Source organism: Drosophila simulans, chromosome 3R (genome assembly GCF_016746395.2).
Source record: "Drosophila simulans strain w501 chromosome 3R, Prin_Dsim_3.1, whole genome shotgun sequence".
NCBI lineage: Eukaryota > Metazoa > Arthropoda > Insecta > Diptera > Drosophilidae > Drosophila > Drosophila simulans.
The window spans coordinates 1,034,678-1,048,356 of record NC_052523.2 but is presented as its reverse complement, the minus strand read 5'-3'; the positions used below and the strand labels follow the sequence as shown (position 1 = coordinate 1,048,356).

Genomic DNA, 13,679 nt, shown 5'->3' with positions numbered 1-13,679 from the left:
TAACCTATTTTTAGCACCATTTCTTACGGGGGTCGCACTTTTAATACCCGTTACTCGTAGACTGGAAGGGTGTACTGGATTCCTTGGACTGCATGTAACATTTAGAAGGAAGCTCATCCGATCATTTAGTCAAATACTTGCGATATATTTTCTTGATCAGAATAGCTAGAGGAGTACTTTTAAATTGATAAGTTATTAATTATAGTAGTTCACGTCCATTTTGTTATTGCTTTAGTAACAATGGTTTCATCCCTGCGTTGCCACTTACTCACATTCTTAATCACATTTTTTAAAACAATTTAATTGTTGAGCCTTTTTAGCTTTGTCAGAGACCAAAGTTCGAGCATAGTATGGATTATTTAATAAATAATTATTTTGCCCTCTGCGTTATTTGCAATTTATTATTTAATGCCTGATTCTGATTTTTTTTAAATTTCCTTTATTTAAATCGCTGCTGATTTCATTAAGCCACAGCTTTTGGCAGCTGACTAAATTATATCCGTGGACTATCTTTCGGAAGGGAGGTCGCAGTTAGTGGGTAAGAATTATATAGGGGGAAATCGGGGAAACCTGAAGGTGACCTTTCAGACAATCTGGTAACAGCCCTTCGTTAGGCTAAGTGGCAGGGACATAAAACGTTTTTGCGTCGCTTTCCACATTAATTGCTTTCATCGTCCGTCCTTTGGGGATGCAGCAATTTGCATAAAAATCATAATAAATTCAATGATGCTTATTTTGCAAGAAACCCTCTCGTTTTCTTCACACGTTTTCTCCGACATTTTCAGCCTTTATTTTGCCGGAAGAGCCGCCCATAAAAAGGCTGGCGGCCCAAAGAGGTTGCCACTTAGGCACCGCTCAATTATTCATAAAGTTGGCCCAACAAAGCACTGCACACACGTGCCCCAAAAGCCGAAAAGCGAGGGCTTAATGGTCAGGAAGAGAGCTCCAGGGGGCAGAGGACCATCAGAAATTAAATCGTTTTGCAAGCAGTCAAATCACTTTATATGACTCCATCAGGTAGAGCAATACCCTCCAGAATCTGCCACCCATCCGTCTTTGCTGTCATCATGGTCGTAAAATATTATGAACTGTCTTCAGCAGCCGCAATAATTTAATTTTTGAAAGCCAGAGTTCCACTTAATAAGAAAATACACCAAAAACTCAAAATCCAATCGATTTCCTGGACTTTCAGATACCCGTTACTCGGGTAGTGCAGTAAAATAAATATTAAAATTATTTTCAATTATCTATAGAAGTAAGAACACAATTAATCAAAAAATTTTAAGCGTGGTTAACACGTTTTTGTTTTATCCTAGGAAATATTTCTCAAAAGTGTGTGCTCGGCAATTCTGAAATCCCCGTGCACACCGTGTGAAACTGGAATCTGCATACGTCATCTGAACTTTCTAGCCTTTTTAGTTTTTAGTTAAGGACAAGCAGGCGTGCAGACGGAAAAAATTATAAATTATATAGGTGTAGTGCCTTCTGCTTGGAAAATGAATTAAACGGATTGGACAACAACTTGTTGTTGAGCTACTTGTCCTGGTCCTGGCCATACAACAAAGCCTGAGCAGGGAAACTATAATTTTTTTGTGAGCAAGGCTGTAGATATGCACATATGGTAATTATGGAGAATATAGTTGACGGCATTAAAAGGCAATTTCCTTCTTCGGGGGAAATAAAGTATACAAAAATATCACGAGACAAAAAATCCATCAGGCATCCGCAATTCAAATCGCATTCAATTTGTCCCAAGACAGCTGAAGGGATCAAAACTGGCAAACTGCAGAAATTTGGCGTGTGCTTAGGCGAGGCTGAAAACAATTTGGCAATGGCATCACGTTCGCGTGTGATTTGCATCTGTGTGCGTGCCAGTGCAAGTGTGTGTGTCTGCCAAGATGGCAGCCACTTTGAACAGTCTGTCAGGGATACCGTCGCTACTTTGGTTGTGTAACTCTATAGCACCTTCATGCTTGTTGCCCCTTCGCCACCCGATGGGGCAACCACTCTGGGCTGAAAGAGAGCTTTCCCATGTAGGCCAAAACTTCATCGTTGGTCTTCTCCTTCTGCGTCTTAATGGGTTTGGTGCAGCCGCATGTCCTGCCCATTTATCCTCGGTTAAATGACAGCAAATTAAGTGCCGGTCTCCAAAGTTTGGCCTTTCTTTTATTGTATATTGATAATAATGACGGCTACAAAAAGATGTAATTTCCCCCATTAATTTTTATCTCGCAAGGCCAGCTGTCGGCTATTTCTTATTGAAAATGAATAAACATCCGAAGCTTGCCAGCTGTCGCTGAAAAACAGCCAAAAAACCTTTCTGTACAAATTTGTATTGAGGAAGTTTCTCCTTTTCACTTACGGCGAGAAGTATTTATGAAATTTGGCTGGGGAGCATGGAAAACTTTACTACTTTACTTTCCTATAAGACGGTTCTTATGTCCTCTTATCGTTGCTATCGCATTATCAACCCTTAAACAGGGCCACTTTAAATAAGCCCACATAAATAATCACAAAGGCGCGCCACGCACAAGTAGAGGTCACCACAAAAGTCCAATTGATATGCACACGCCCCTAACTAAATTATTAACATGTGAATACGTTTCAACGTAGTGTTAGGTAGCGAATTTTAAAGCAGCAAGATGTGTGCATTGAAAAATATAAAATACGACAACAAAAGACGGCGCTTGAGTTGAATGGGGATAAGCCAAGCATCGGCGAGGTGGAGGTGCCACCCCTTCTTCTTGCTCCAAAATCTGCAAAAGAGGCTGGTAAATGTCAAATATTTGCTGAGCTGTGATTAATGTTGATTCTTTTTTGGCTCTTGGCTCCTTTGCATAACATTTTGGCTGAGGGCTAACAGCAATTCACCTGTGAGTAAATGCCATGAACAAAATAAATCAAGGAAACGGAAAGGGAAAAGCTCAACAAAAAAAAAACAATTTTCCGCCTCCTTGACAAAAGTAATATATAAGGCAGGTGTATTTCCCTCTGCTTGGAAAATGAATTTAATTGATTGGACAACAATTTGTTGTTTAACAATTTGCACAGGCCATAAAACAAAGCCTGAGCATTGAAACTATAATGAAGTCCCACTTCTCCCCAGTTCCCTTTAATTTCTCAACTACACTGAGCTGCCAGGGGCTTAGGGTGGAAAGTTGCGAGGGAGTAGCACCAGGGTCATGCCAACGGGGGCCATACAAAAGGGTGTACTTCCAGACAATGCTACGTGTGCGATGGCTGGTCACGTTGTGTCAATAGAAGTACGAAATGCAATTCGAAGCCAAATTGTTGCAATTGTTTAAGCACTTCGGTGCATTGCCCATCCCCCCAAGAGCCCCTTCGACCGTCAACTACCCATGGACCCGAATGAGAAAGTTTTTGAACTTTGGCACTGCTTATTGTTGGCCAAGAGAGCAGGTTGGCCAAAACCAACACTTGTAAACAATGCCATTTAAGGGCAAGCACTTTTCTGCTCATTTAGGCACTATTCAATTATCCTACAGGGAATAATCCCATTTAAAATAATTAATATCAATATTGGTATGAACATTATTATTATCAAGAACATTCACAAAGTACTCAATTTTAAACATGAAAAATTTTTCATTTTACGTATAAACAATATAATCCTCTATTAACGAATGCAGTCAATGCTCTCAAACACGGAAGTAATCTTTGGCAAACTAATGTTTATTTTCACTGGCGGACTATGAATAAGTAAGAATTTTAAATCTTTTATTAGGAGAAGCTGTAGATTACTCAATCAACTCTGTGAACGGCAGTCCAAATAGTGACGATAATACCGAGGGTGTGATGCGCACTTGTACTACATTTCATTAGTTCCTGAGAAATTCGAGTGAAAGTTAGGAAAAAGCAATTTATAAATGTATTGTGCTTGCCCAGCTAGAATACGCGACTAACACCTTCATTATACTACTCTCATAGTCCCTTCAAAGATTATTTAAAAGGCAAGATTTTAACTTTCTGTTAAAAAAGAACGCATTCCAATTGTTTGAAAGTCTGTCTGTCGTTCTATATGAAATCTTCGCTTTAGATTTCTGAAACAACTCTAATTTTTTAACCAGCTCAAGCTAAACAATCTTTGTTCTTCGATTTTTTGGAGGGGGAAAAGACTGAAATGATGATGATTTCTCACGCCCACATTTCTATATGTGTATAGAAAGTAAAACTGGTAATCAAGTGCGAATAAAGGTTCCTTGATATAATTTGAATTACATTAGAAACTAACAAGAGTAAGAGAGAATGAATCCCCAACTTTCAGATACCCGATACTCAGCTAGTGGAAGTGAGAACCCGAAATTTCATAATTTTTTTGGAGAATATAATGAGGAATGCGGCAAAAACTTTTTTGGAAAATCGATAAAAATTTATAAAAAGGTCAAATTAGGTTTTATTTGGTGATAATATAAACAACTTAGGACTTGCAGCCCTCGAAATTATTATTTCCGAAACCATTTCAAACCAAAATCCTTTTCGATCTAGATCTCGTTGCATACTGTCCTTCAGGTCATCAGATCCGAAATGTTCAGAGGTGCTTTTTCATCGATTCACACCAATGAAAAGAGAAATAAGAAATTATGGGCGCCTGAACAGCGTTAGAAAGAGAAGAATAAAACATAAATAAATAAACATATTTACCGCCATAATAACTTACACAGTGCAAATTCAAGGTTAGTCTTTTATCTGTTATAAGAAAGAGAGAATCTAGCTTACATGTACAGTTTGTCTAGAAATTGTTTGCACAATGAAAATACATTGTATTGTATCTGTAAATTAGAGCTTAAGCTAACTGTTCACAGCTTAGTAAAAAGGAAAATTAAGCACTTTAATTTGTGAAATGGCAAAACAAACGAACAAATTAGTTATACAAAACATCGCGAAACTGTGTAAAGTGAAGTTTAAAAGCTAAGGCATTTTATAAATTTAAACAAGAGACAATGCGTTTTTTGTGGTATCTGGAGTCTTCATGTCCAAGCTCAATTCTCTAGCTTTAATGTATAGTTCCTACAGTTCATACGGACAGACGCACATGGCCTTATACACTTTGCTTTATATGGTCGGAAACGCCTTCTTCTAACTGGTAAATACATTTCAACGAATCTAGGGTACCATTTTACATAAATAGAACTGGTCGAAAACGTGGTCCCAATACAGCGTACACTAAATGAAACGTGACACCTCCACAATTTAAATGATCATGTTGCCTCAGCAAATAAACTTTTTTCGACTTGTTGGTTTTAATAATTATAAGATTATAAAACAATTTGGTCTAAATACCCTAAAAATCAATAAAAAATCACCTTTTGAATTATTACGACGGTAAAAAATTTTAAGAACTGAAAGGCATATGTATTCCTTTCAATTTAATATCATTCCCAATAATCATAATGATATTTCTCTTTTGTTATTATTTTTTTTTTTTGTAAAAATGTGTGTTAATATTTTCTAAAAATAATAATAAGATTATGTGCTCAAGCTGCCTACACGACACGTATTTTCTGAAACGATTTTTTCATTTATTGCGTCTGCCAAAATAATGAAGTAGTCAAACGACCATCGAAAAGGCAGCTGTCCTGCAATATATGTATAAACAAAAAAAGGTAGCTAGCTCTGGCAATCCGTATCTAGTATACCCTTGAATTAATATTATATTAAACAAAAAACAGAATGATGCGAAACTATTATTTTATTGCTATACGCCTAACAAGAAGGCATAATGATCGGTGCAAAGAAGAAGCTAGGATTTCTTTTCCATGTATGATCGAGACATTTGCAAACTCCAACGCCAAACACACTTCACATTGAAATTGATATACCCTCTGCTAGGGTATAACAAGCTTACAAGACGCCGGCCGAGAAAAAGGTACAACTTAAAGTTAAGTCCGAGGCAGCCCCTGCCTCAATCGACAACCCCCAAACCAGCAGAAGTGCCCCTTATCAATGCCAATCGAAAATCGAATTTTTTGTCCAACCCCCAACGAGTAAGGACCTTTTGTGCTCGACGATTACGATGATGGAGGGGTCACAAAGGAGACGGGGGCAATGTGGGATTCGGCCACGAGTATTGATTAAAGTCTGTTGTTGTGAATGCTTCACTGAAATGCCCTGATTAGACGTGATTGAATTGTCTGACCCCTAGAATTCATGTTTCCGATTTTTTAAAATTCACAAACCTAATGAGCCAAAGAATTACCAGTGACCTTGGAGACTCCTCTAATTGCTTACGGTTATTAAGCTGCGGATCTAGCGCGGAAACGAGAAAACTATATATAGCTAGATCAGTCCCGTAAGTCACCTTAGTTTGGCGCAAGAGCGATTTCATCTCGATCGTAAATCCTGGGCAACATTACTTGTTTTGCCGCTGAAACCAGCGCAACTTGTGTACGTACACCATTTTGTCCACCAGCCAACAAGTCATTTTTGGGTGCTTTTGGTTTTTTGGAAGGAGACAACATTTGTTTCCATAATGTTTTTATTTCGGACCACTCACTGTTCAGAATCAAAATACCGCAAGAGCGCAGTCTGCACGCTTAGAACTTTCCATTTTGTGTGGGAGAGCGAGAGAGCGTGTGCACAGTGCAGTTAGTGTGCACACAAACACCACACAATGCACTTGATGTGAACAAAAGACAAAGCAAAAAACCAAGAAACTTTAAAGATTACTTAAATTTGTTTAACTCGCAAAACGTACGAGGTTTTAATAAATATGTACATACATATACCAATATAAGTATTAAAGAATTTATTATAAACCACCGCTGGCTTCGACAAATATAATTAGGAGCGTGTAAAAATACCAGACCGTTCGCTTTGAAGTCAGAAGACAAATTGAAAATGAAAAATAAAATGCAAAATGATATAAATCTATACAAATTATGCCAAGAAAATGTAATGTTACAGCCAAACACAAAAAAGAACAAACGCTTTCATTTCCCAAAGGTCTTGTAAACATTGTTTTTCGAATATCTTTTTATGGGAGTATAGGATATGGTGTCATTCAATGATATTCAATTCAATTAAACTTCTTCAATATTCAAATTGTTAATTGTTAATAATAATCTCTTGTATTATTGATCGGAAGAGTGAAAAAAATGTAACAAAATAAATTTATTTGTTAATTCGTAATCGTATTTTGTGATTCACTTAAGGGTAATGCAGAGTGATAAGACCTCTAGATTGTTATATAATCGTATAATATTGCACTACACACATTTTTATATATCCTCGATTACACGAGTATGCCTAACTTTAACATACTCAATCCACACGCAATTTCCCATTGTCGACTGCCAAGTTGAAACACCCCTACGTGTTCAACGCTTTCCCAGCCTTTCTTTAATTGCTTGAGCTTTCAATTTGTTTCACTTTTACAAACAAGTCAGCTGAGCACTGGAGTTCGTGTTTAGGTTTTCTATTTGCAGCACACAGAGACAAAAGGTGATTGCGTGGATTGGGGGTGGAGAAAGGAAAAAGAGAGGCAAGGGAGCCGAAAAAAGAGTAAAAGCTACGGGAATCTGGGTTGAAGGCGGTGAAGAGTTATGTTAATGGGACCAGGGTGTGGGCCCCTAGTTAATACCACCACATATACCACTGGGCAGAAAATCTTTGGTCTAACTTTAAACCATTTCGTTTTCACAGATCTCCAGCAATTTTCTGCCGTCATTCGAAGCAATTTCCCTAGCTGTACAAAGCATTTCCACCAAGTTGAACTGGTCGCAAGTTGATATCTATATTGGCGGTAAGTACCTTTCGTTTTTGCACCCTCGCTGCAATGGTTGAAATGATTTCAGTCAAAAGTAGGCAACTCACTAAAGGAGATATTTGCTACCGCATAAAGAGAAGGTATTCTTTACCAGTATCGACAGTTGAAGCTGCCACCTCCTTCTATTGTAGGTAGTATATATGGGGAAACATCCTGAATCGGACCACTATAGCCTACAGCTGCCGTAGGGATAATCAATAATAACTGAAAAATATATAATACCTCGATATGCGTCCACTGCTATAAATAATGTCTCAGGTCCACTTTGAACAGAGGACCTGTCTACCCTACCTATTTATATCCCATATCATCATATGTGATTCTAGACTAAGGTTGATTAATCCGTAACCTCATTTTATGGCTGGGGGCGAATGCTGGTTGCCTAAATGTTAAATAAACACATTTGCCGAGAGCTCAAAGAGCGATGGTTGTGGGCAGTAGGTGGGCGTGGCTGTGGCAGGAGGCGCGCCCACGTAATGCCAAATTATGGAGTTAGAAGGGGGTGGAGGAAGTGGCAGCTTGTAGCCAACTCTTAGTACACGTGTGCGTATACGCAATGCAATTAGTGGCGACATTATTATGATTAACGCTGCTCGCTGAGTGTTTGCACAAACGCTGACAGGCGCAGAAAGATAGCGAAGTCCACGGAATGAGGGGGTATACATATATGTATGTAGGGGCCGGGGAAGAGCAAACAGAGCACCATTAAGTTGACACATCTGCATATGAAATTTAATTAGGTGGCTGCGCTAATCAGGCGAACCGCCAGTCAGTGACGTCATATTACCTAATTAGCAAAAGTGGCAATTAAACGAAGCCGATGGACATCAATTTCGGATTAATCGAAAGCCGAACCAGCCGCAAAGCAAACGTTTTTAAGTTTCCTTGACAAATGTAATGATTAAAGTAAATTATTCTTGTAAGAATTCAAACACTACCTTGCTAAATATACCGTTTACAGTAAAAATCGATAATTATGAAAAATATTTGTTCTACCCATTTAAAATAGGAACATATAACATAAATAAAATATTTGTTTAATTACACTATTCATTGTTGAGTAGCTGAGTCAAACATACAAAGGCAATATATCTTTTAAATTAAAGCCAAACAAAATTCTACATAAGATTTGTTGAGTCGTTTTTCTAAGCAGTTTTATAAAACTTGCACTTCAAGTGCCGAGATGTTCTCAGCTTGCCAAGTTTGTTGACCTATCTATTTCCTTTACTTAGCAGTAGTAGAAGAAATAAAAAGAAAGTAAAAAGTGCAAATTATGTGACGGCAGCTAAGCAACTGAGAAATGGCATAAAAACAAAGTTATAAAATAAAAACCAACGCATGCCACAGAGCTTATGGCATGAGACAAGTTGTAAGTTCAACGAGAAAAAATTCCGAAACCTTACTCAAATTAAGATGTCATCGCTGCTAAAAAAACAAAGGACATTCCGACCAAAGAAAATGGAGCAGGAAAATCAAATGCCAGCTAATAAAATCGGGCAGACAGCCATTAAATTTCTAAGGCGCAATTCAGAAACAAAGAAAAAACACGAGATAACGCTATAGTCGAGTTCCTCGACTATTATATACCCATTTATTAGTTTAATCCGATTCTTGGTCCTGTTATTGACAAAATTTTAATCTTGTTTTACTATTTCTTATTTTGGTCAAGTAATAACAGATGACGCACCTTTTACATATTATACCAAATTTTGCATGTTCCACTATACTTTAAATATAAATTTTATCTTGACTTGATAAATACAGATCCTAACAATTTGATATTCTTATTCTTGATATTTCTCAAAAGTAGTATAACTTAAGTTTCCTATCGATATAGTGCTCGATAGCACTATTGAACAAGTCAGGGGATTTCATATTCAGGTATACAAATCATTCGGATCATACAAGAGTCATGCTCAAAGTGGCTGTTTTGATTTTAGTTTTTAAAGGTGAAGTTTTACAGAAGTGCGTTATTTATCGAATATTGTTTTTTAAATGAAATTGTTAGATGCGTTTAAACAAATTGGACATAGTGTTTAATCTGTTGTATCTATACAAAATGCTGATAGCCACCATGTTTTTCCTAAAAATAGTATTACTAAATTTCCAAAAGAATTAAAATTCTTTAAAGAAAGAATTTAAGGAATTTAAAATAAGCTGATCGATTCTACAGACAAACAACACGACATGTTAAATAAGAAGGGTCCCCAAAATTATGTTTAATATTTATTAACAAACCAATTTTATATATTTTTTTTAGAGAAAGTTATCTTTCAACAGTCCCATAAAGCAAATCAATAAGCATTCATAGGAGCAGGTTGTGTTCTCCAAACCATTGGAAGGGATTGAACCAGTTCCCAAGAAGCCACAGCTTCAAACCGATATTCTAATTCAAAATTTAGTGAAGATTCTTTTGATAGTTTTCGATTTCCTTATTGGCAAGAGGCCACAGACGTAAGGAAGTTCCGTTGATGGGTCATTCACTCAATTACAGGCATAATTATATATATATTATACTATATATATATACTATATTATATATATTAGACTGTTGAAAAAGCGGAGGAAAAGAAGCTGCACTTTCTCGGAATCGTGAGCCCGCCAAAATTTAGCGTACATCAAAAGTGAATGGACGAAAAGGGAAAAACAAAAAGTTCTCGAATAGTGGAATAGTGGAATAGTCGGAAAATCTTCCTTCTGCCTTTTACACACATTTCAACGAATCTAGTATACCCTTTTTACTCTACGAGTAACGGGTAAAACTAAAACTAACCTAAAAAACTATAACAAATTTATAAAAAATATATCCTCCCTGGTGTGTGCTGTTAAACATTAATGAGTTTACAAAAATGTGCACATCAATGTGTTACGCTTGAGATCTCGGCACCGACTGCTCGTCAATTTGATTGAACCAAAGACACTAGAATAACAAGATGCGTAACGGCCATACATTCGTTTGGCACTATGCAGCCACTTTTTTGGTGAAGGCCAAATTTGCTCTCTTTCCGCTCGCTCACGCTGAGAGCGTAAGAAATCTAATAATAGAATTAGCTTGCTTGTGTGAGTAAAAACAAGAGACGAGAATGCGTATATGTTGCGTGTTGTGCTAGAAGACGATTTTCGGGCCGAAATCAATTCTGATCGAAGAAACGAATTTACATATTTGGAGTTGTGGCCAATTTCGTAGTCATATGATGAAATAAAATAAAAATTCCCTGACTATTATAATTTTAAAATTTTTTTAAATTCGTTTGTTAAAATCGCCGCTCGAATTAGCTACCGTTTACATATTTATATTTTATTTTTATTTTATTTATATTATAAATAAATAAATATGAAATAAATATTTCATAAAAATAATAATTATTTTTTAATTTCATAAAAAAATAATAATTTTATTCATAAATAATAAAAATAATATTTCATAATAATAATTCATAAAAAATAATAATACGTAGTAGAAACTAAAAATTAATAAAATAAATAAAAATATGAAAACAGTTCGTTGCAAAAGTCATATCGTCAGGCACGAAGTGCGGACACAAGCACTCAACAATCAATGCCATATTAATTTTTCTCACGCCGCAAGCTGAATACCCTAATGACAAGTATTCTAATATAAAGTCATTTTCGAAATTTATTTTGTGATGTACATAGATTCGGCTATTACTATTTCTAAGCTTTATTTAAATAATAATAACGTTAAGGCAAGACAAAACAAGAATTTTTCGCATGGAGCCAATTAATCAAAAATAATATAGATTTAAAGTCAACGAACTTCTAAGGTGAAGGGCATATTTGGTCAAATTTACAATGCATGAGCACACGTATGCACACATACAGTTGTATGCTATCACTGTATGCGTAGAAAAGAGCTGTTTGCTGTAGCGCTCTCCGCTCTTTCTCTCTCGAACAAAAACTCAAGAGAGCCTGGAGCCACCTCTAGAGCCACGGCCAAAAAATCGCGTGCCAAAAATTTGTATGGCCGTTACGCATCTTGTTATTCTAGTGTCTTTGATTGAACTCACTTCTTTCTATTTTCACGCTCTCTTGTGGCGTTATTAGAACTGACGACCACTTCGCGTTTCCGCCTATTTGCTGTTCTGGCTTGTTTCCGATTCCTAACATTAATAGAAATTGGAAAGGCAAATAATAAGATTAGTCCATTAAAGCATATATTTGGGCCGAGGACAACGGGAACTCGGCTAATTTTCTTAAAAAGTTAAATGGTAAAAACAAAGCATATATCTTATACCTGCAGGTATACTTAAGGTAACTGCCAAAAGGGCACTCACCTGTCCAAGGTCAGGGGTCGGTGTGACACCAATAAAAAGGGCACCAATCAAGGACCGGTAACGAATGATGGCTATTTCAATTTCGTGCGTTCTTACCGCAAAAAGCACTGTGGCTTGAAGCCGCAAGAATTAATTTTAAAGGCCGCGAAAGCGTGGTCCAAGCTTCCGGAATACTAAAAAGGATTGGTACCGGATAGTACGAACGCGAAATCGTTCGACTTTCTTTTCAAGAGTGAATAATTTTTACCACTTCAGGATCATTTGAAGTATGGCTTGAGTCCACTTTATTGTTGGATTCGTTTCTTTGAACTCATTGTTAAGGCAATCTATAAAATCATTTTTAAGAAATGGAGCATAACTAATGATGAAGATTAAAAAAAATTAAGGAAAGGAAACAAATATTTCAAAATTATTTTTTGATAAATTCATTAGAATTAGACAAGCCAAAAACCGGGGTATTCGGGAGCACGATTGATAGCAATTCGGTTCGTGAAGCATTTAATGCACCAACGATTTTCGCGGAAGTTACTGGTATTGATCTCACATTAATAAAAAACTTAAGAATTATTTATATATGCATATCGTGTCTATTCCCCATAAATGTGATGAAATTTCAAAGCTTCTGCTATAATACGGGAGAAGTTATTATAGATAACCAATTTTTTTTTTGTTTTGGTATATTAATGTGAGCTCAGGGTTCTGTTTAATGACCAAAACCTCCTAAGACGACGTTGTATTATTACAATTGTTATTTATTATTTTACTAATATTTAGCAAAACATGTGTGTGTGATGTTAAACATTAATGGGTTTACAAAAATGGCCGGTACAATGCATTACGCTTGAGATCTCGGCACCGACTGCTCGTCAATTTGATTCATCTCTCTTCTTTCGATTCTCTCACGCTCTCTTGTGGCGTTATGAGAACCGAAGACCACTTCGCGTCTCTCGGCATCTCTTCGGGCTTATTTCCGATTCCTACATATATGACCAGTTGCCAATACAATGTGTTTAGGCAAACATCTTTCAGAAACTGCGTAATCCGTTTGGTCTTATACTGGAGTATGCAGGACTTGCAAACAATTTATTACCACAGGGGAATTTTGTACAAATCAATGATATTTTAAACCGAAATACCAGATTTATATTTAGTTTTCATACATTTATGAATGAAATACAAGCAGATAGTAACAAGTAGGTAGTAATCAAGAACAAATGTTCAATTATTCCAAAGTTTGTCACAAACTTGAATCGTCGAACAGATCAATGCGACTTATTTAAATATGATGTCTAAATACTTTCTTATCAGCAAAAAGATAGTTGACACGGAGTGTCAACTGTTGGAGTGTAAGTGTTTATGTCCGCTTGTGCATATACGGCAGTAATCTGAAGGATGATAACTGCGAAGCTGCATTCCAAAATATAGAAGATTTTTCCCTAATTAGCTCAACCTTTTCCGGCGCACGGGAAAGCTTTTGGCAAAAATCGTAGAATTTGAAATCGAACGTGGAGAACTAAGCCTCTCCTTTAACCCTGCCAAATCGAGCGTAATTCACTTCAATCTGCTAGGGCAACGCTACAAACTACTCACAATGACAC

At 36.6% G+C, this 13,679-nt stretch overlaps 1 protein-coding gene across 2 annotated transcripts in view; it reads left to right on the top strand.

Moving 5' to 3' along the window:
- LOC6726703 overlaps window positions 1–13,679 on the top strand; it is a 59,583-nt gene that overhangs the window by 28,425 nt on the left and 17,479 nt on the right. For both annotated transcript variants that reach the window (XM_039295643.2, XM_039295644.2), the window contains exon 5: window positions 7,663–7,762. In XM_039295643.2, coding sequence (XP_039151577.1) covers window positions 7,663–7,762 — 100 coding nt within the window. The remainder of the gene's footprint in view (window positions 1–7,662; window positions 7,763–13,679) is intronic.